We start from the raw sequence: 24,001 nt of genomic DNA, 5'->3' as shown, positions 1-24,001 counted from the left end.
TATTGAGGGCATGCGGCCTGGTACGGCTCATGGGGGGGGCGGGGCGCTCACTCGTCCCCACCCCCTTTCTGACCGGCCAGGCTGGTGCTCGGATAAGGGTCTGGTATGGATTGTGGGGGGGACCCCATGCCAAAAAAACCATACCAGGCCGAAGGGCCCGGTATGCTCATGAAGGGGGAACCCATGCCGTTTAAAAAAAAAAAATTGGCGTGGAGTTTCCCCTAATTATTTGGTAATCTAAGTCGCGTCCCTGCTCATTGAAGTCCTACTTCAAGTCGTGGGGCAAAGTCAGATTCACAGTCGTATGACTGTCTTGTCAAAATCGCGGCCTAAGGCTGGGATCAGAAGCGGAAAGCAGAAAAAAAAAAAAAATTAGAAAGTTAGGTCTTTCATTCAGTAAAATATTCTGGGTCTACCGTGAGTCACAGACAGCAATTTAAGTGGGTGTAACAGATTGACAAATGATCTAAAAAGATGTCACTGAAAATTAATAGATGGCTGCATAACAGTCATTAACGTATATCAATGGTGCTTGTTTAGCAGATAGCCAAGAGCACATCATACTATATTAAAAAAAACAAACAGAAAATCTTTCTATCCTGCTTTTGTGACGGTTACCATAATTAGATGAAGTACTAACTGCAAAGCAAGAGATACAGTATATAGCCTCCATTCTCATATATGAAAATGCTTTCTGTGAAAGTCAACAAATATTTAGGTATTTTTAGTGTCGTTGTTGGGATACCCATCTCATGGTTATTGTTCAGTCTTTATATGTGACATGTACATGAACGAGAATGATACATACAGATGATCCTACTGAGGTTGTGTACACCTTATGTTTAGAGTTCTTATGATGATCACGTATGTTATAGCTGAATCTGGAGTATAGCGGACATCGCCTGACCCAGTGGCTTGGTGGGCAGGTGCAGTCCTGCCCAACCCCTCTGTTGCATTGTTTAGTATTAGAGTTTGGATTGCCCTCCTCCGCATAAATTGACTCCCAGTCGTCGGCTGCCTCAAAACCGTTTTCCTTAACTATTGCTGGACTATAACATGGGACCTTTAACTAGTCCCTTCCTGATGTCATTAACACTATGTATACTTCCTATGCTGGAGGTTTACTACTGTATATGATACTGTTACCTTATATTGTTTTTTCTTACTTGAAAGCTTAAAGGATAAATTCACCTTTTGTAACCGGTTACATGTTACACCCATTATCCTGCTACCCGTGTCCCTGTCTTGACAATGAGTGGGGCCTGGTATGTATATACATGGATTTCAAATTGCATTTTAAAAAGCCAATTTACAGTGCATCTGGAAAGTATTTACATTTTTCAAAAAGTATTAAATTCATTATTTTCCTCAAAATTCTACAAACAATACCCCATGACAACAGAAAAGAAGTTTGAAATCTTTGCAAATTTATTAAAAATAAAAAGCGAAAAAAAAAAATCAAATGTACATATGTATTCACAGCCTATGCTCAATACTTTGTTGAATCATCTTTGGCACCATTTACAGCCTCAAGTCTATTTGAGTATGATTCCCTACCCCAATCTGCCCGACTGTCCCCTAAACTATCCATCTTTAGAGGATCCCTGAAAACCCTTCTCTTTAAAAGAAGCCTATCCTGCTTCTAACTAACACTGTTTTACTTCCTCCAACTCATCCCCCACAGCTATTACCTTTTGTATCAATTGACCCTTCCTTTTTAGATTGTAAACGAGCAGAGCCGTCCGATTCCTCTTGTACCAAATTGTAATCTAACTAATGTCTGCCTTTATTTTGTTAAGCGCTGCACAAACTGTTGGTGCTATATAAAACCTGTATAATAATAATAATATTAATAATAAAATAAAAAAATAAAATAAAATAATAATAATAATAATAATAATAATGATGCTACAAGCTTGGCACACCTATTTTTGGGCAGTTTCTTCCATTCTTCTTTGCAGGACCTCTCAAGCTCCATCAAGTTGGATGGGGAGAGTTGGTGCACAGCCATTTTCATATCTTTCCAGAGATGTTCAATCGGGTTCACATCTTGGCTCTGGCTGGACCACTCAAAGATATTCACAGAGTTGTACCATAGCCACTCGTGTTATCTTGGCTGTGTGTTTAGGGTCATTGTCCTGTTGGAAGATGAAACTTCGCCCCAGTCTGAGGTCCAGTGTGCTCTGAAGCAAGTTTTCATCAAGGATGTCTTCAGCTTACATTCATCTTTCCCTAGATCCTGACTAGTCTCCCAGTTCCTGCCGCTGAAAAACATTCCCACAGCATGATGCTGCCACCACCATGCTTCACTGTAGGGATTGTATTGGCCAGCTGATTAGCAGTACCTGGTTTCCACCAGACATGACGCTTGCCATTCAGGCCAAAGAGTTCAATCTTTATTTCATCAGACCAGAAAGATTTTTTTATCGTGGTCTGAGCTTCCTTCAAGTGCCTTTTGGCAAACTCCAGATGGACTGTCATGTGCTTTTTACTGAGGAGTGGCTTCAGTCTTCCCACTCTACCATACAGGTCTGATTGGTAGAGTGCTGCAGAGATGGTTGTTCTTCTGGAAGGTTCTCCTCTCTCCACAGAGAAATGCTGGAGCTTTGTCAGCGTCACCATCGGGTTCTTGGTCACCTCCCTTTCTCCCCAGATTGCTCAGTTTTGCCAGGTGGCCCGCTCTAGTTAGAGTCCTGGTGGTTGCAAACTTCTTCCATTTATGGATGATGGAGGCCACTGTGCTCATCGGGACCTCCAACGCTGTGGAAATTTTTCTGTACCCTTCCCCAGATCTGTGCCTCGATACAATCCTGTCTCAGGGGTCTACAGACAATTCCTTGGACTCCATGGCTTGGTTTATGCTCTGACATGCACAGTTAACTGCGGGATTTTATATAGACAGGTGTGTATCTTTCTAAATCATGTCCAATCAACTGAATTTACCACAGTAACCAAAGAATGTCCAGCGCTCTGAATGTCTCATAAACAGTTGCCAGCAGTCCAATAATAAAGGTTAAGAGATTTAATGTTTGTGTATGATAAAAACACTGTAATAAAAGCAATAAATGAACAGTATGTCATCCTATGTTAATAACACTGTAGGACACTTGAATAAGAAAGTTTCTAACAGCCAGAAGTTCCAATCAGCAGCAGGCAGTTTAAGACTGGAGATCCATCCAAAAAACCTAACCCCAGGCTGGGAAGCAGATGGAAGGGAGTTGGAGGGGAGATGGAAGCCCCAGCCCGCCAAACTCAGGGGATCCACACTGTAAAAATCAGCTTAAGATGGAGAGGCTCACCGATTCCGGAGGACAGATCTGTGAATGTGATGTGAAGGCAGGCTGTGAATCCACCGGGAGGGAAAGGTCTCGCAGACGCTCTGTGTCAGGGGATGATGACGTCAGCCCAGCTGGAAGAGGAAGGCGCGGCTTCACACAGGGGAACCGCCGGAACAACAGCTGATAGCGCTGGGCAGCTGCAATGCCGGTCTGTGTCCCCTCTGACTGGAAAAACCTCAGTGGGAGGCAGTGACACTTGGTGAAGCCGTAGTGGTAGTGATAAAACTTATCAAGAGGTGACAAGGTGGACAGGAAGCCACCAGGGGACAGGCTGGGGGCATAAACCAATGAGTCTGCCGGTTTGTGTCACCTCTGCATGGAGTGAACCTCAGGAAAAAGTGATGGCAATCAGGAAGTCTAGTGAACCACATGGGCTGCCAGCCAGAAGTAGATAGATGGAATTGGCAGGCGAATGGGAGAACGCTGTGTGTGGACCATATGAGGCTCCCACGGGTGGGTAAAAGAGAGGATGGATTCACCGTGGCATGGTGCTGAGTGGAAACTCTGTTAGTAGTTGCCTTGACGACGCGTTTCGCGCTTTTTCATAGTCTATGGGACTATGAAAAAGCGCAAACGCTCTTTTACCCACCCGTGGGAGCCTCATATGGTCCACACACAGCGTTCTCCCATTCGTCTGCCAATTCCATCTATCTACTTCTGGCTGGCAGCCCATGTGGTTCACTAGACTTCCTGATTGCCATCACTTTTTCCTGAGGTTCACTCCATGCAGAGGTGACACAAACCGGCAGACTCATTGGTTTATGCCCCCAGCCTGTCCCCTGGTGGCTTCCTGTCCACCTTGTCACCTCTTGATAAGTTTTATCACTACCACTACGGCTTCACCAAGTGTCACTGCCTCCCACTGAGGTTTTTCCAGTCAGAGGGGACACAGACCGGCATTGCAGCTGCCCAGCGCTATCAGCTGTTGTTCCGGCGGTTCCCCTGTGTGAAGCCGCGCCTTCCTCTTCCAGCTGGGCTGACGTCATCATCCCCTGACACAGAGCGTCTGCGAGACCTTTCCCTCCCGGTGGATTCACAGCCTGCCTTCACATCACATTCACAGATCTGTCCTCCGGAATTGGTGAGCCTCTCCATCTTAAGCTGATTTTTACAGTGTGGATCCCCTGAGTTTGGCGGGCTGGGGCTTCCATCTCCCCTCCAACTCCCTTCCATCTGCTTCCCAGCCTAGGGTTAGGTTTTTTGGATGGATCTCCAGTCTTAAACTGCCTGCTGCTGATTGGAACTTCTGGCTGTTAGAAACTTTCTTATTCAAGTGTCCTACAGTGTTATTAACATAGGATGACATACTGTTCATTTATTGCTTTTATTACAGTGTTTTTATCATACACAAACATTAAATCTCTTAACCTTTATTATTGGACTGCTGGCAACTGTTTATGAGACATTCAGAGCGCTGGACATTCTTTGGTTATTGTTTTAAATCTGTATCTATCAGTTACGGCTAGTCCAGCTGCACTGATTTCCCTTTCCCTTTCCCCCAACCCCCCCCCCCCCCCCATTTTAAGTCTTGTCAATCTACTTAGTACATGTTATGTGTCACATGGATGACTGACTATATGGTATACATTTGTATTATTTGATTATTTTCTACATGCCTTGATTGAGGTCCCTGGGTTTACACACATTGGCGCTGGATTAGTATTGTGTTTTTGAATTTACCACAGGTGGACTCCAATCAAGTTGTAAAACATCTCAATTTTGAGAGTCATGGCAAAGGCTGTGAATACTTGTGCGCATGTGATTTTTTAAATTTTTAATAAATTTGCAGATTTCAAAAACTTTTCACGTTGTCATTAATGGGGTATTGTTTGTATAATTTTGAGGAATATAATGAATTTAATCCATTTTGGAATAGGGCTGTAACAAAATATGGAAAAAGTGAAGCACCGTGAATACTTTCTAGATGAACTGTAGGACCTTAGACAACTGATTTAACACTTCATATTAAATATTTCATTCATTCAGTGTTTTGTAATTATTTTTTAGATATCATAATCTATAGTAGCTAGTATTTGTGTTAATAAGCATAAAAATACAAATTAATGCAAGAATTAAATGGTATAGATGAGTCATCTATATACTTTTCAAGGACTCTCAAGCTTTTAATACAAACCATTGAAATAATGATTACAAGGAACTCTTGGCCCTGAAATTCTTCTACTGATCCAACTTTAATGTCCATCAGATCAACAGTCCGCAAAAGGGTTCTTATTTTTTCAACCTAGAAATGAAATACTTCAGCTAGTCATCTGTTACAGTATAAATAGTACAATATTAGACTTTATTTAAATTAGTATTTACAGATTACTGCTCCAATTTTCAAACAATTGTCCTTATTCCCGAAAAAGATTCCTAAAACAGTACTAAAAGCAAAGTCACTAGCATTAACAAAACAGTCTATTTTTTCATTTTATTTTATTTTTAGTACCTGTTTATTCTTATGTTTTTTCCCAACTACATTTAACAGACCAAGCTGTTCAGCAAAAGTGGAAGTTAGAGGGCTGAGACAGACCATTTAATACTGACAGTGGTGCATACAATGGTCCTTTAAAGCAGATTAAACAGCACAGCGCTTGTGCTGTGTAATCTGCTCCCCCTCTAAGCTGTAAAATAACAAAAAACAAAAAAAACATGAATATGCCACTTCCTGTATGGCCTCTCTAAACAGATCATGATAACCAGGGCTGCCCCGCCCTGATCACCGTGGTCAAAGTGATAGGCTGCCCTGCTCTTCTCTCTCCCCCCTCCTTCCTGCCATCCCCCTCTCTGTCTCCGCTCAGCCCCACCCGCCGCTATTGAGAAAAAAAAAAAAAACTATAATTGTCACTGCCAGCCCCTCTATTAGAGGCTGGCATAGCACACTGTTAAGCATTTTTTTAAACGAGCACTGTAAAATACCCATTTTCAGCTGACTTCAGGCCGGTCACATGACTTGCGGCCGCTTTAGCTGAGGCAGAGCTTCTGCGGGTGGAGCCGAGCAGCTACGTGATCTCCCCGGCTGACGTCAGAGGGAGATCACAGTTAATCCAGCAGAGGCCATCCGTTGGAGCGGAAAAGCTGCCGCGAGTCACGTGACCGGCCTGAAGACAGCTGGAAATCAATATTTACAGCGCTCATTTTTAAAAATGCTTAACACAGTGTGCTATGCCAGCCTCTAATAGAGGGGCTGGCATAGACTTTTACAAATAGGTTCACAAACCCTTTAAGTACAGGACAGGAAGTCATAGACCATGGGTTATATACCGCCAACTTCAGGCGATTGGGTACTGGCAAAAGCTTTGCTGGGAATGCCTAAACTGCATCCTCATATGCCCACTCTGTGGGACTCTAGTTTTGTAGCAAGCAGAAAAGGAGAAAAATAGGACAGAAGAAAACCCATTCCATGATATCATAAACCCTGGAAATTAGCAGCCTATGTCACCTAGCAATGGTGGAAGAGGAAGCAGGATGTCTCTTCTTTGGGGCCTTCAGGGAGGACAAAAAAAATTACTGTCTTTATGAAGGAGGATATTGCAGCTAGGTAGACCATAACTGCTATGACCACATCCAGGCAGGGGCTTCACAGATTCTAGGGCTGAGCTAGAAATCCACTGTGCTATGTACATTTTCGCCTGGCTAACAGCAGTAGTGGGTGATCCATAGAAGGGATCTGCTTGTTCCACATTCTGAAAATATTGAGCTGCAAAAGGTCCTGAGTGGTTTGTAGGAAGCTGCCATGAGGCCCAAAAACATTCATGAAGAAGCGAGTTGAAGAATGCCAGGTTGACATGATAGTTCAACAGTTGGACCTCAGAGAAGCAATCTTTTCCTGAGGATGGAAAATTTTTGCCTGTGCCGTGTCCAAGATCAGCCCCAAGTACCCCAAGCAATGGAAAAGCTGGAGGGCAGACTTTATCAAGTGGATCAACTATCAGAAAATTTGAAGGAATATTGTCTTTTGGATGCTGGAAGACAATACTGTAGCTTAATAATCTTTCAGCAAAAGGCCATCCAGGTATCCAATTACCTAAATGCCCTGAAATCTGAACAAGGCCAGGAGCGAGCAAGCACTTTTGTGAAGACTCTTGGAACAGGTGCAAGCCCAAATGGCAGGGCAACAAATTGAAAGTATTGGTCTCCTACAGCAAAGCACAAAAAGCATTGGTGTGGAGAAAGATGGGAATGTGAACATAGGCATCTTGGATGTCCACCGATGCCAGAAATTCTGTTGATCTGAGAGAAGTGATAACAGATCTTGCAGACTCCATATGAAATCTGTGGGTGGATTTTAAGTGCAAAATAGGGCAAATGCTTCTTCCATTTGGTTTTGGGACTGTAAATAAGTTTGATTAAAACCCATTAAACTTCTCCTCCACAGGAATTGGGGTTACCACTTCTTGTGCCTGAAGTTGACTTAGTGCAGCCCACAAATCTGCCTGTCTTTGGCAGATTGTAGGATAGGAAATGAGGATTGGACCCAGAGGTCTGAAACATCTCTGATCTAGACTAGTACAAATGCTAACAATATGTCCCCTCACTCCTTCACTGTGAGGAGGATTTGGAGGGTTTTGGAGTCCAAGGCTTGTGACAAGAGAGTGGACTCACTTTTGACCTAAAGAAGGATGCCTGGGTGGGGTGAAAGGAAGCCTTCCAGTTTAAAAAGGCAGTAGATGTGATGATTGTAGGCTTAGACTGTTTTTTTGTGGGGTAAAAGTACTTTTCCTCAGTAATGTCCTTGATAAAATTATCAAGGAATTCACCATTGAAAGGCATGCGTAAAATAAGCAGGCTCAGCAGAACAAGAGATTATATATACAGTGGGGACGGAAAGTATTCAGACCCCCTTAAATTTTTCACTCTGTTATATTGCAGTCATTTGCTAAAATCATTTAAGTTCATTTTTTTTCCTCAATGTACACACAGCACCCCATATTGACGGAAAAACACAAAATTGTTGACATTTTTGCCGATTTATTAAAAAAGAAAAACTGAAATATTACATGTTCCTAAGTATTTAGACCCTTTGCTCAGTATTTAGTAGAAGCACCCTTTTGATCTAATACAGCCATAAGTCTTTTTGGGAAAGATACAAGTTTTTCACACCTGGATTTGGGGATCCTCTGCCATTCCTCCTTGCAGATCCTCTCCAGTTCTGTCAGGTTGGATGGTAAACGGTGGAAAGCCATTTTTAGGTCTCTCCAGAGATGCTCAATTGGTTTTAAGTCAGGGCTCTGGCTGGGCCATTCAAGAACAGTCACAGATTTGTTGTGAAGCCACTCCGTTATTTTAGCTGTGTGCTTAGGGTCATTGTCTTGTTGGAAGGTAAGCCTTCGGCCCAGTCTGAGGTCCTGAGCACTCTGGAGAATGTTTTCGTCCAGGATATCCCTGTACTTGGCTGCATTCATCTTTTCCTCGATTGCAAGCAGTCGTCCTATCCCTGCAGCTGAAAAACACCCCCGCAGCATGATGCTGCCACCACCATGCGTCACTGTTGGGACTGTATTGGACAGGTGATGAGCAGTGCCTGGTTTTCTCCACACATACCGCTTAGAATTAAGGCCAAAAAGTTCTATCTTGGTCTCATCAGACCAGAGAATCTTATTTCTCACCATCTTGGAGTCCTTCAGGTGTTTTTTGTAGCAAACTCCATGCGGGCTTTCATGTGTCTTGCACTGAGGAGAGGCTTCCGTCGGGCCACTTTGCCATAAAGCCCTGACTGGTGGAGGGCTGCAGTGATGGTTGACTTTCTACAACTTTCTCTGATCTCCCGACTGCATCTCTGAAGCTCAGCCACAGTGATCTTTGGGTATTTCTTTACCTCTCTCACCAAGGCTCTTCTCCCCCGATAGCTCAGTTTGGCCGGACGGCCAGCTCTAGGAAGGGTTCTGGTCATCCCAAACCTCTTCCATTTAAGGATTATGTAGGCCACTGTGCTCTTAGGAACCTTAAGTGCAGCAGAATTTTTTTTTGTAACCTTGGACAGATCTGTAAGAAAAGGAGAAAGTCACCGCGCAAAGGAATAAGTACTGATTGGGGGTAGGAAGTGGTTAATGGAACTGCTGCCTCTACCAATTACTTCCACTAGGTGGAGTAAATGAAATTGAAAGGAAAAACGAAGTAGATATGGCGCTGTTCTATTGCTGGCAAAAACTGGTTGAAGATAAAATGTGTACTGCTAACTTAGATAGGAAAAGGATTTTAGGTAGGAGAAGGAATTTTTCAATAGTCCTGTTGGTAGGTAATTCCTAGTGAATATCACTTAGGTGAACCATAAGCCAAAATATATATGTACAATGTAGTTTGAACATTTAATGTAGAAACTGAGTGTGTACTCCTTAGTGTGGAACCCCGTGTGCATAAGTCCCAAAATTTAGGTGTAAGTGAACTGGTGGTGTATTATATAAAAATGCTGTGCACCTGACATAATCTAAAGTGCAATGTGTTGAAAACCACAGATTTGTAAATCCAGGCCTCCGAGCCGCAGTCGGTCGTTGTCCGATATCACTCGCCATAGGCTTCACTGGTTATAAGATTCACTGTCCATGGGGTTGCCATCTCATTCATTTGCAGATGAGCATGTATTGTTTGTATGGGTTCTGTGGCTGATTGAGGTGGTAATTAGACCCACCTGGTGCCTTGTCCGCACCTGATTAGCCTGGGGGGGCTGGGTGGTTGGTATGTGCTCGGTTTCAGAGCAAGGGGTGGCATACACTCTACAACCAATTCGTACCAGATTAATTTAATACTCCTTACTACCGATTCGTATCGGATTCATTTCATACATTTTACAACCGATTCGTATCAGAGTCATTTCTCTTTACAATTGATTCGTATCAGATACATTGCATACTTTCTACCATTGCCGTTCGTTGTTTCCCCCGTGCCGTGTGTTTTGGTTCCTGCAGCAGAACTTGCGAATCGTTTGTACACGGTTCATTTCTCATTTATTTACCAAACCTATTTTCTGTGCATCATGCACAGCGCCACACCACACTCTTCGGGTATGTTGCACACCCGCTCCAGTCCAATGCGAACCCAATCACATGGTCACTGTCGCAGGTAGGATTAGTTACCGTGTTTATCATGTCAAAATTTGTGGCCACTCGCGGTGTCCCCCGTACCATGTGTTAGGTTCCTGCAGTAGAACTTACAAATTATTTGTATGCACTTCTCGCGTTCTATTTTCTACACCAAACCTTGTTGTTTTGCCTCATGCACGGCATCACACAACACCATCCCGATATGTTTAACTCCAGACACAGTCCGCCTCAAACTCACTCGCATTACTCACTGTCGCAAGTAAGATTTGGTACCACATTTTTTATGTCCTATCAATTCGTTGTCTCCCATATCGTTTGTTAGTTGCCCCTATGGAACCTACGAATCAAACGGACGTTGTCCTTAACCCCTATACCTGCTCGCTTAAGGGTACAGCAAGCCACCAAACAAAGCAGGTGTTTCTATCCAAAAAAAAAAAAAAAAACAAAAACAAAAAAAAAAACCCCCTTTGCCACCACACAATTTTGGCCCAGCAACCTGACACCTGTTGAGACCCTTGCAATCATGCAAATCGTCTCAGCAGCCTGACACACTTGTTGAGACCCTTGCAAAACGCAAAATCGTCTCAGCAAACCTCTCACTGATCAAAAAAATAAATAAATACCCCCTTTGTCACCACACAATCTCAGCCCAGCAACCTGACATCTGTTGAGACCCTTGCAACCACGCAAAATCGTCTCAGCGGCCTGACACCCTTGTTGAGACCCTTGCATATGCAATACCGTCTCAGCAGCCCCACACTCATCGAGATCCTTGCAATCACGCAATACCGTCTCGAGCAACATCCCACTCACCAAGACCTTTGTGACCACGCAGTCTCGCCCCAGCAACCTGACATTCATTGAGACCCTTGCAGCCAGACAAATCGTCTTAGGCTCTATTCACACAAATGCGTTTTTTGATGCATTTTGCAGAAATGCATGTGAATTTTTTAACATGGGTTCCTATGGAACATGTTCACATCAATGCATTTTTGTGCCTCTACGTTTTTGGTCGGGGACTTTTTTTCATGCAAAATGCAGCATTTTGCATGTAATAGAATTCAATGGACCCGCATCCAAAAACGCAAGTACCGCGTTTTTACCACTTTTTTTTTTTTCTATCTTTTTTTAACACTGTATACAGTATAAAAAAACAACACTGCAAAAAAAAACACGCAAAAAAAGCGGCAAAAACGCATGTTCAAAAACGCGGCAAGCACCGCAAAAAGCACTGCAGAAACGCTCAAAAGCAACATGCATAGATGTGAATCGAGCCTTAGGCCTCATGTACTCTGCTGCTGGTAAACAGCTGTTTAGGAGCAGTTGGTCATTTTTTTTTTTTTTTCAGCCGCCCCTGAACTCTCCTCTTATCTTATCAGTACATGTACACAGTGTCATTTATAGTAGTTTCTAGGCAGTTGAGTTTAGAAGCTTTTTGATACGCAAAAAAAAATTATATAAAGAGGGTTCAGACGGAACGCTAAATGCCTGTGACAGCTTGTAAACGCTGCTGGACGAGGTAACTCACGTTTAATTTACAGTCGTTTTCATTTAAAAAAATAAAAAGTCTCAGCATCTTGACACTCATTTGAGACCCTTACAAAACACAATATCATCTCAGCAACCTCACACTCGTCTAGACCTTTGCGATCACGCAATCTCGTCTTAGCAACCTGACACCCGTTCAGACCCTTGCAGCCAAAATCATCTCAGCAGCCTGACACTCATTTGAGACGCTTGCAAAACGCAACATCGTCTCAGCAAACCTCTCACTCATCAAAAAATAAATACCCCCTTTGTCACCACACAATCTCGGCCCAGTAACCTGACACCTGTTGAGACCCTTGTAACCACGCAAAATCATCTCAGCAGCCTGACACCCTTGTTGAGACCCTTGCAAATGCAATACCGTGTCAGCAGCCCCACACTCATCGAGATCCTTGCAACCACGCAATACTATCTCAAGCAACATCCCACTCATCAAGACCTTTGTGACCACGCAGTCTCGCCCCAGCAACCTGACATTCGTTGAGACCCTTGCAGCCATACAAAATCTTCTCAGCAGCCTGACACTCATTTGAGACGCTTGCAAAACGCAAAAAAACCCTCATACTTGTCGAGACCCTTGCAATCACGCAATATCGTCTCAGCAGCCTGACAGTCACTGAGAGCCCTGCAACCACGCAATATCGTCCCAGCAATCTGACACTCAGCGACATTCTTGCAACCACGTAATATCGTCTCTAGTAGTATAAAACACTTTGGGGCAAACGCCTACGTGCAAACCCGCATACAAACTTGCAAACACACCTCAGTGACAAACAATCAGCCACACAAACACGCAGCAGCACCCAGTTGGCCATTCATCTCCAGTGGCACGTGGGCCAATCATCTTTTCTCCATCCTTCTCCCTGAGGTTAGTTCAGGTTTCCATCCAGCACCAGGTTGGACTTTATCTGCCAAGATAAATAAATAGGAGGGGAAGAACGTACAGTTCGCATCTTCTCCAGGGTCAGTCGCATGACAGGGGTGAGACAGTAAATTTCAGGTAAAGTCACACCAGGCCCGTCAGACGGTTATCCACCACCTCGATGACTCCCTGCTCACTGAACAACCAGGCACACCGCCGGCAGATCTAGACAGGTTGAGGATAGTGTTCAGCAATCTCAACATGCCCATAGCTGAGCATAAAGCGGAAGGCCTGGCACACTCTCTCACCTTCCTAGGTGTCACTCTGGACACGCGTGCCATAGCCTGCCCCCCGACAAACTAGCCCGTACCAGGAAAGTTATCCACGACCATGAGGCAGTCGCAATCCTTACTAGGGATGCTTAACTTAGCGGTGAGGATTATTCCTCAAGGATAGTCCTTTATATCACAGCTTTTAGTTTTTCTCACACCAGTGCAAAATCCAGATCAAGTTCTCAAACTAGACTAAGCAGCAGTAGCAGACAGCTATGTGGGACAAGTTCCTCACCAGGTGTGACGGCATTTCAATGTTCATCCCGACAGTGCCAGCCGAGCCACCACCGGTGGTCACCGATGCCGCAGTCTCCCCGACCTCACAGCCTTTTTTCAGCCGCCACTGGTTCGCTGAACCTTGGCCCCCAGAAATTCTCTTAAATTTCTGCTTTTGCCCAGTCTTCATCACTCTTCGAGCTGTATCCCATCGTGGCAGCTGCCCAGGTCTGGGGCCAGACTTGAACAGGACAGACAGTTTGCTTCACCACGGACAATCAGTCCATGGCCGACATCAATAAAAGGTATAGCCAAGTCACTCTCCATCATGTCCTTCCTGCCCAGGCTCGCGCAGCTGTCACTCCGTCACCAGTTTAATATCTTCTGTAGACATATTCCAGGCAAATGCAAAAAGCACAGCTGATGCACTGTCCCGTTTCAACCTTACTTTCTTTTTCCGACCCAACGACTCCTGTCCCACCCTGGTCGTTGCGGACGATGAACTGAAGTCGCATCTCGCCAATGTAACCCAGCTCATTAACCACTCCTTGGCACGCAACACACTGAAGGCCTATCGCACTGCTTGGAACACTTACCACAGGTTTTTGGCCTCCTGCCCGGAGCAGCTATAGGCGACATTAGACATGTCCTAGCCTTCATATCATATTGCCACACGCAGCTGGCCCTTTCTCACAATACTATCATGCTATACCTAGCCGGTGTCCAGCATTTTCTGTTCTTACAGGACCCCAGTAAATCGCCAGTATTCTTGGCCCATGCAGTCAAGTCCCTCCTACAAGGCATACAGAAGCAGCAACCTGTAGTCAGTGGCAAACACCTACTTACCATGAGTGCCCTCTTCTGGGACATGTCTGCAATCCTTATTTGTTCTCCGTTTGGGACTTTGCTCAGCCTAGTCATCCAGGAGGCCATCTACCAGGCCTTCTACAGTTTCCTATGACTTAGTAAATTTACCGTCAGCGGCTTCGGCAGTCAGACACTGCTCCAACACCACCTGACTAGCTTTCCGAACCATTACACCCTTCATCTCAGTCTGCAAAATGCAACAAACTGGCCCGGGGTTGACATCAACCTGTTTCAGACTAACAACGCCTGGTGCTCAGTGACAGTGCTCGACAGACCACTGTCCCATCTACCAAGCCCATCTGATAGCTCTCTGCTACCCTTTCTAACCAGCCACCTGAATGGAAGACAGTTTATCACGCATGTTATGATCCCCCTAAGCATTTTGGGCTTCAACCTCAGTCAGTCCTCGGGACATTCCTTCCGGTTCGGAGCAGCCTCAACTGTGTCCCAACATGGAGTACCAGACCACGTAATCAATCAACTAGGCGATGGAAGTCCGTGTGTGTGTGTGTGTGTGTGTGTGTGTGTGTGTGTGTGTGTGTATATATATATATATATACACACACACATACATACATACATACATACATACACACACACACACACATATATACACACACACACATACACAGCCTTGCACAAGTATTCACCCCCTTGGCATTTTTCGTGTTTTGTTGCCTCACAACCTGGAATTAACATGGATTGTTTGATGATTTGCATCATTTAATTTCCAGAACATGCCTACAACTTTGAAGATTTGTTTTATTTTTTATTGCGAAGCAAACAACAAATAGGACAAAATAACAGAAAAAGTCAATGTGCATAACTATTCACCCCCCTAAAGTCAATACTTTGCAGAGCCACCTTTTGCGGCTATCACAGCTCCAAGTCGTGGATAAGTCTCTATGAGCTTGCCACATCTTACCACAGGGATTTTTGCCCATTCCTCCTTGCAAAACTGCTCCAGCTCCTTCAAATTGGATAGTTTGCGCTTGTGAACAGCAAACTAAGTCTGACCACAGATTTTCTATTGGATTGAGGTCTGGGCTTTGACTAGGCCATTCCAACACATTTACATGTTTACCCCTTAAACCACTCAAGTGTTGCTTTAGCAGAGTGTTTGGGGTCATTGTCCTGCTGGAAGGTGAACCTCTGTCCTAGCCTCAAATCACACACAGTGTGGTACAGGTTTTGCTCAAGAATATCCCTGTATTTAGCACCATCCATCTTTCCCTCCACCCTGACCAGTTTCCCAGTCCTGACTGCTGAAAAACATCCCCACAGCACGATGCTGCCACCACCATGTTTCACTGTGGGATGGGCTTATTTGGGTGATATGATGTGTTGGGTTTGCGCCAGACATAGCCTTTTTTTGATGGCCAAAAAGTTCAATTTAGTCTCATCAGACCAGAGCACCTTTCCTCCATACATTTTGGGAGTCTCCCACATGCCTTTTCGTAAACTCAAAACGTGCCATTTTGTTTTTTGCTGAAAGTAATGGCTTTTTGTGGCCACTCTGCCATAAAGCCCAACTCTATGGAGCGTAAGGCTTATTGTCGTCCTATGTACAGATACTTTACTATAAATTTGGTCCGTCATTTAAAATCCTGAGGGGTTACACCGTGCCTTGTGCACTAGGTTCTTTTTCTATGTACAGATACTCCAGTCTCTGCTCTGGAACTCTGCAGCTCCTCCAGGGTTACCTTAGGTCTCTGTACTGCCTCCTTGCCCGGTCCGTGAGTTTTGGTGTGTGGCTGTCTCTTGGCAGGTTTGCTGTTGTGCCAAGTTCTTTCCATTTGGTTATGATATATTTGATGGTGCTCCTTGGGATCAAAGATTTGGATATTTTTTTTTTTATAACCTAACCCTGACTTGTACTTCTCAACAATATTGTTCGTTACTTGTTTGGAGAGTTTCTTGGTCTTCATGGCAGTGTTTGGTTAGTGGTGCCTCTTGCTTAGGTGTTGCAGGCTCTGGGGCCTTTCAAAAAGGTGTGTATATGTAATGACAGATCAAGACACTTAGATTGCACACAGGTGGACATCATTTCACTAATTATGTGACTTCTGAAGGTAATTGGTTGCACCAGAGATTTTTATAGGCTTCATAAACTAAAGGCTGTAATGTAACAAAATAGGTAAAAAGCCAATGGGGGTGAATACTTTTGCAAGGCAGTGTGTGTGTGTGTGTGTGTGTGTGTGTGTGTGTGTGTGTGTGTGTATATATATATATATATATATATATATATATATATATATACATACACAGTCCAAGCATAATTACCTTCACCATTGAATTCGATCACATGACCTGAATGAAATAGGTATACCTCAGTTTTGTAATCTTGTCGTCCAGTGAAACGTCTGTATGCGCTCCACCATATGTTAAGCATATGATATATATATATATATATATATATATATATATATATATATATATATATATATATATATATTCTATCATATGCTTAACATATGTTGGAGCGCATACAGACGTTTCACTGGACGACAAGATTACAAAACTGAGGTATACCTATTTCATTCAGGTCATGTGATCGAATTCAATGGTGAAGGTAATTATGCTTGGACTGGTTACCAGCAAATGCAGCTAGCTCGCCAAAGAACACAGTAGTTAGACACCATAAAAGCTGACACCAGCTAAAGCTTGAAATGACTAAAAGAAGCAGTACAAGGTTAGGAAATTTAGAGAGATGCCCCATAGAATCTTTGACAGGGTACAACACACACTTAAAGTTTATACTTCTAAGCTATATACTGAGGAGAAAATTATTTGAATTGGTGAGCCAATCACACAAGCAGGAAATTATGTTTCTGGGGAGTGGTCAGTACACACTCGGTGCACAGAACAGCTCCAGGTAGCCATATTGCAATGCATTCTCAGAAAATGACAGTGGCTGTGTCAGAAACCATGAAGTCAGATCGAGACAGAAGCACAGTTAAATCACACTTGTTTAATAATTAAAGTAAAAAGAACAAACGTAGTCAAAACATAGCCAAAGTTCAGTAACTGGAACAGATAGTCAGCCAAGCCAGAAGTCAGGGATCAAATTAGTGGAACAGCAAGCAGGATCTGGAGCCAGAAGGGATGTCAGCAAAGCCAGTCTTTAAACAGGAACGCAGGAGATGTTTCTTGTGATGTTGACCAAGGCGAAGGTAGAGCTCCTCTCATCTGGACAGCTTAAGTAGTCAGGACTGACGAGCAGGATATCAACAACAGCTGAGTAACTGTGGAGAGAGATGGGAGCTGGCAATTAGCCGACAGCTAAGCGGCCAGCTCAGAAAAGGAAGGGCTGAGCTCAGCCCTGACAGGCTGCAGATTGAAAAGGGAAGGTCATTTTTAATAACATTCAATTGCAATATGACGTGTGTCGCAATTGTACACGCTATGTTTTTTCTTTATTTACTATTTTTTTGCCCCATGAAAGTGGAGTTACTCATTAAGGATTAAAAAAAGAACTGTAAAAACATATCCCCTCTGCTGCAAAGATTCAGAGAAAGGATTAGAACATGGAATTCACTCTGTCGGTCGCAGGCAGAGTGAATTTGATCAAAATGATTCTTATGCCCCAACTGCTTTATGTACTTCATAATACACCCATGGTAATAACTCTTAAAACTTTCCGGATTATTAACTCCTTGTTCAGACTACTAATCTGGAGAGGGCGCTCTCCAAGGATTAAACTCGAGCACCTCCAACGCCCTAAGGACGAGGGAGGGCTAGCCCTCCCTAATCCCTGGCTCTATTACATAGCTGCGCAGCTGCAGCATCTGATAGGTACAATGTACACTGGCGCAGAAAAAGAGAGACCCACAAGTAGCTCCTCAGAAATGGTAATGCTCCATACAGTTAAAAAAGACTCGGTCCCGACGGCCTTGGAGGCCATGAATTTTGGGAAATCCAACAAGAAGTACCCGACCTATGACTTAATACAAAAAATATGGTCTAAAACTAAATATATGCAGGGGGTAACAGGATTCACAGACTACAGCCCAATATGGTTTAATGACACATACCCAGAATTAGCTAAGATGCAGAATGGGGCGATATGGAGAAAATATGGGGTGTTGTATATTAGGCAGATTTTCCAAAATGGGAAACTACACCCATTTGAGACCTTACAGAGGTTATTTGCTCTACCACAGTCTATGAGGTTCTATTACTTGCAATTAAAACATGCAGTAGGGGCACAGAGTAAATCTGCGGATTGGGTTTCTTCACACACACCTGTGTTTAATGTGATTGCAGGAGCCAATAATACCAAAGGGTTTATTTCACAGTGTTATAGTATGTTACTGCAAAGCCTTTTAAATAAACATCCTTTGGGAATGCTTGCTAAGTGGGAGAGAGATGTCGGCCCGCTGGATGGAGATCAGTGGGAAGAGGTGCTACAGGCCGTGCCCACATGCTCTCTGAATGTTGCACACAGGCTGACACAATTGTACATCATATTAAGAGTTTATTATACCCCTCATAGGTTATATGCTATGGGCCTTAGACCCACCCCTTTATGCACTAGATGCAAAAGAGAACATGGGGACCTGATCCACCTACTATGGAGGTGCCCAAAGCTTCACCCCTATTGGAAAGGGGTGGTGGACACTGTCAATAGGGTATTTCAGGTCACTTTGCCTACGAATCCCAAGCACTGCTTGCTCAATGTGATAGATGAGTTGGGATGGGAGGAATGTACTAAAGTGGCAATTACCAAAGCTGTATTCCTGGCAAGGAAACTAATTATGAAACACTGGATTTCTGAAGAGCCCCCTGCTCTTAAAGAATGGGTTAACGCTGTGGGGGAAATGTTAAGAAAAGACAAGGTGATATACCAACACAGAGGCTGCCCACAGAAGTTCGAGAAACTCTGGGGACCATGGCTGAATGTTCCGGGGCTTGCCCCGGTGGATTTGGTCGTGGGTAGACTGTTGGGATTTGGGACATGAGACCCTGGGTATTGGATAACTATGGCTACCTTACAAAGGCACAATACCGTATGTGATTCAATTACTCCTTTTGTTTAGGATAGGGATGGACAAATGGTTTTTATTATGCAGATGTATGTGATGAATAAAATGATATACAGTGGAGCGGGTGGTGTTTTGGTACAGGTTAGTTTAATAATGCAGCCATTAAGACACACAAATGTAGAATGTCTGACAGATATAAGCATTTCAAAATGTAATTGTGAAGTCGGTATGTGTATGTTTTTACATGTTTTTCTCAATAAAATATTTTTCTGGATAAAAAAAAAAAAAAAAAGAACTGTAAAGAGTGGACCAAAATACCTCCTGAGATGTGTGCAAACCTGGTAACCAACTACAAGAAACAGCTTACCTCTGTGCTTAAAAAAAATGAATAAAAACCAAGCGCTGATGTGGATAGATATGTGTGATATAAATAAATTGTGCTTAAAAATATATATATACCAATATAGTTAGTGCTATGAAAAAAATCAGTAAATTAAAGCTGCTATCAATATAGGGTGATCAGATAACCAAACAAATAGTACTAAATATAAAATTGATGCGCTTTAAATAAATAGTGCACAATATGCTGCTGCGACTAAGCTTAAATCCAGGAATAAAAAATGCATACATGTGAATAAAATAAACAATTATGGTGCTAATACATGTGTTAAAATTGCCAAAATAAATCTTCAAATTGGTGATGTGACGGTGAATATAAATAAAATAATAACAATACTCTGAGTACAATGTCCAGGCAGAGATAAATAGTGGGGGAAAGTAAAAATAATTAAACAGTTCCTTCCCTTAATCCAGATTGATTGACTCACTGGGTTAGATCGTTTGTATCAGGATATTTAGTTTTTCTTGCATCCCACTTAAGCCATAATACTGCTGGTGATTCGGCTCTCAGGATAAAGGTTTTATGCAAAGCAAGCAAAGAAAAAATAGATCATTGTGCAGTGAACTTATTAGATAGTACATAAGCAAAACAGGGACAAGAGATACACTCACAAACTCCCGGTCTATTAGAAGCATTCAAATGTGCAGATTGCAGTCAGCCGCTGTGGACGAGGTTTCCCATAGAGAAACAGCTGCTGTTAACCTTCAGGTGTATTGCAGCACTGAACGTCCTAAGCTCCTCCCACGCGTTACATCACTGACACGTGACTTTTTCAAGGATCCTTGAAAAAGTCACGTGTCAGTGATGTAACGCGTGGGACGAGCTTAGGACGTTCAGTGCTGCAATACACCTGAAGGTTAACAGCAGCTGTTTCTCTATGGGAAACCTCGTCCACAGCGGCTGACTGCAATCTGCACATTTGAATGCTTCTAATAGACCGGGAGTTTGTGAGTGCATCTCTTGTCCCTGTTTTGCTTATGTACTATCTAATAAGTTCACTGCACAATGATCTATTTTTTCTTTGCTTGCTTTGCATAAAACCTTTATCCTGAGAGCCGAATCACCAGCAGTATTATGGCTTAAGTGGGATGCAAGAAAAACTAAATATCCTGATACAAACGATCTAACCCAGTGAGTCAATCAATCTGGATTAAGGGAAGGAACTGTTTAATTATTTTTACTTTCCCCCACTATTTATCTCTGCCTGGACATTGTACTCGGAGTGTTATTATTATTTTATTTATATTCACCGTCACATCACCAATTTGAAGATTTATTTTGGCAATTTTAACACATGTATTAGCACCATAATTATTTATTTACCTCTGTGCTTACCAAAAAGGGTTTCCCCACCAAGTACTAAGTTATGTTTTGCTTGGGGATCAAATACTTATTTTACTCACTGAACTGCAACTCAATTTATAACATTTGTATCATGTGTTTTTCTGGGCAAACTTACAAAATTTGCAGGGGGGTCAAATAATTATTTTCTCCACTGTACATCTACAACCAATGTGACAAAATAATAATCTAATCCATAATATATATATATATATATATACACAGGGGGTCCCCGGGTTACAAACAAGTTAGGGACTGTAGGTTTGTTCTTAAGTTGAATCTGTTTGTAAGTCGGAACAGGTACATTTTTTAAGTGTAGCTCCAGCCAAAAAAAATATTTTTAAGCTTTTTGGATAACATAGGGAAGGGTTATCACCCCTGTAACATTTGTTTTGCTGTGTGTGCCCCTATTCAGAAGATTTCACCTCACTTTTCTGTCCCAATGACAATTGGATTTTGAAAATTTTGGGTTGTTGTGGAAACAAGGATTGGTGATAAAGCATCAGTGGAGGTACCTTTTCCCCATAATAGCTCTTACAGGAGTGAATTTCCCTTTCTAGGGGTAGATTTGCTCTCACTTCCTGTTGTCTCCCTCCGTTTGTAAGTAGGAGTCGTTTGTAAGTCGGATGTTTGTAACTAGGGGACCCCCTGTGTATATATATATATATATATATATATATATATATATATATATATATATATATATATATATATATATCCATCCATACACACACAAAGTTATGTTACGCACATACATCACATTAATTTATTTAGCACTGAAGTGTGGTTCTGCAGTGTGTCATGTTATATAGTGCCTTTTTTTGGGCTACATACTGTGCAAAGTTCATACCGCTACATTTTGTTTTCACAAAGGATGTGGCTTTTCCAAAACATAAAATGGTGTTTTAGGTTATGTGGCCAACTTAGATACATTTATTAAAGTTTTTCAATATTTTGCCTACAAATAAGTCTCTTTATCTTTCATAAAAAGGACACAAATATCTAAGTTTTAGTAACTTATTAGCGCCTTGTTCTCCAAATGGCATTTATAACATTAGTACTTGTAGTTAACAGAGTTGTGTTAGTAGTATGGAGATGTGTTTTAGACCAGTAATAGTGTGCAATCACTGACCGTGGAGTTCAGAGGCAGGAGGAAGAGAAGCTCACCTGCATCACCTTAGAAAATGACTGCATATTTGGGCTGGTGCTCAGTCGTGAAGCAATGTCTCCACTTCTATAACCCACAATAATCAGCACTTCTTGGCCAATTAGAAAACAGGACACAATTCGATGAAAGATTACTTACTGTGCAAACTTGTAGAATACTGTGATACCGAGCTAGTAGCAAATGCAAACAAGCACCTTTACCAAGGATCTGCCTTCTACTGATGGGCATCAGTCTTGGTAAAACATCTACAAAGGTCAGCTGTGCTTTAGACGATCTCAATCTAAAAGGTGGGTCTTATGGACTCTATGGCTCAAAAACATGGCACATCATAACCATTTCAGTGTACATACCTGTTTTCGGTACGGTGTAATCACTCCAATCTCTTTAGCAGAAACTGATGTAGTAACATGTTTTGCAAGTATACAGCAGTATCTCATAACCTGAACAGCTTCAGAGGGATTAAACCAGGATGGGTTAGTTCCTTCTCGCATCTCTGTACCCTGTTAAATAAACAGATGTTTATTGATCCTAAACAAAAGCACTTTACCTCAAAGGGTACATACCAAACACTGCCCTTACTCAAGCACTACTCATGCAGAGTGAGTCTGATAATAGGCCTTTTCCAGTGAATTAAAGGTTTTTTTCTTCTTCACCAGTCTATCATCAGATTTTTTTTGTCTTGACATCAATAGTTTTTTACTTCAATGCAAAAGGACAGGATTAGGATTAAGGCCGAAAAAGCCTCCAATTCTGAAAAAACGTATCGAACATCACCAATCTTGCGGAAGACGGACTAAATTTTTGTACACCGCCACTTTATTTTGCTTTAATTTCTTTCAAATCTATCAGATTTGAGCCAAATCAGTAGAAATGGCATTAGGCTTCATGTACACTACAGCTCCTAGACTTGAGTTTAGAAGCTTTTGGCATTTTTTTGACAAAGCTCCTAAACTCAACTCCATGAAAGTGTCCATGTACACATAGGCTTTTACCAGAGTTTAGGAGCTGCTGCGGTTAGGGGAGGTTCAACCTCACTCAACCCCCCTTTCCTGAACGAGGAAGAATCGTGTTCAGCATAGAAATGTCTTGACTTCCAGAAAATGCAAACCATTGCAAAATCGTGTCGTGCTTTTGCAGCATTTCGTATTTTCTGGCAGTCAAAGATGGCTGTGTGTACATGAGGCCTTACAATTTGTAGAAATTGCTTTAAATACTTTAGTCTGTTCACAGTCGCATTTGACCAGTTTCTAAACTCCTCCTAAGCTGTGTAAAGTAGTTTTTATATTCCCTTTGACCTGTATGGGGGGGGGGGGTCCATGTATACAAGCATTAAAAGCACAGTGCACCCTATAAGTAAAACAGCTAATGCAGACAAGTGGCTCCAGTACATTACAATGTGCTATGCCTTTTTGTAAAATATAGTGTAATGTGATTGGCCCAATTACGGTTTCCGAATTTAAGCTCTTTCTGGGCCTTTCCCTCAACATGGGCATAAATAAAGAGAGTAAGTTGCGGTCATATTGGTCCACTGACCCAATTTACCATATGCCCGTGTTCTCTGCCTCCATGACCAGGGCACGATATGAGCAGATTTTGCAGTTCATGCACCTCAACGACAATGAACACTGTCGTCCTCGTGGAGACCCTGGATACGATCGGCTCTACAAAATTCGGCCCCTTCGTAAACCACTTCAACGTTTTGCAGACTTGTTTACTCCCCATCAAGTTGTCTGCGTTGATGAGTCCCTGATTAAATTTTCTGGCCGCTTGTCATTCAAACAATACCTTCCCAGCAAGCGTGCCAGATACGGGGTCAAGATTGTATAAGCTCTGTGACAGGGCCACAGCGTATACGTGTAGTTTTATGGTTTACGAGGGCAAAGATAGTCACATAGAGCCGACAA

At 42.7% G+C, this 24,001-nt stretch overlaps 1 protein-coding gene across 1 annotated transcript in view; it reads right to left on the bottom strand.

The window, feature by feature from the left end:
• The window catches only part of MOV10L1 (Mov10 like RNA helicase 1), a 286,876-nt gene that overhangs the window by 8,309 nt on the left and 254,566 nt on the right, over positions 1–24,001 (bottom strand). The window contains exons 22-23 of the mRNA XM_073619737.1: positions 22,448–22,597; positions 5,473–5,580 (exon numbers count right to left, since the gene is read on the bottom strand). Of these exons, the coding sequence (XP_073475838.1) occupies positions 5,473–5,580; positions 22,448–22,597 (258 nt within the window). The remainder of the gene's footprint in view (positions 1–5,472; positions 5,581–22,447; positions 22,598–24,001) is intronic.

The sequence above is a fragment of the Aquarana catesbeiana genome, linkage group LG03 (assembly GCF_042186555.1).
Source record: "Aquarana catesbeiana isolate 2022-GZ linkage group LG03, ASM4218655v1, whole genome shotgun sequence".
Lineage (NCBI taxonomy): Eukaryota > Metazoa > Chordata > Amphibia > Anura > Ranidae > Aquarana > Aquarana catesbeiana.
The sequence above is the reverse complement of the archived record's forward strand: the minus strand, read 5'-3'. Positions and strand labels throughout refer to the sequence as shown.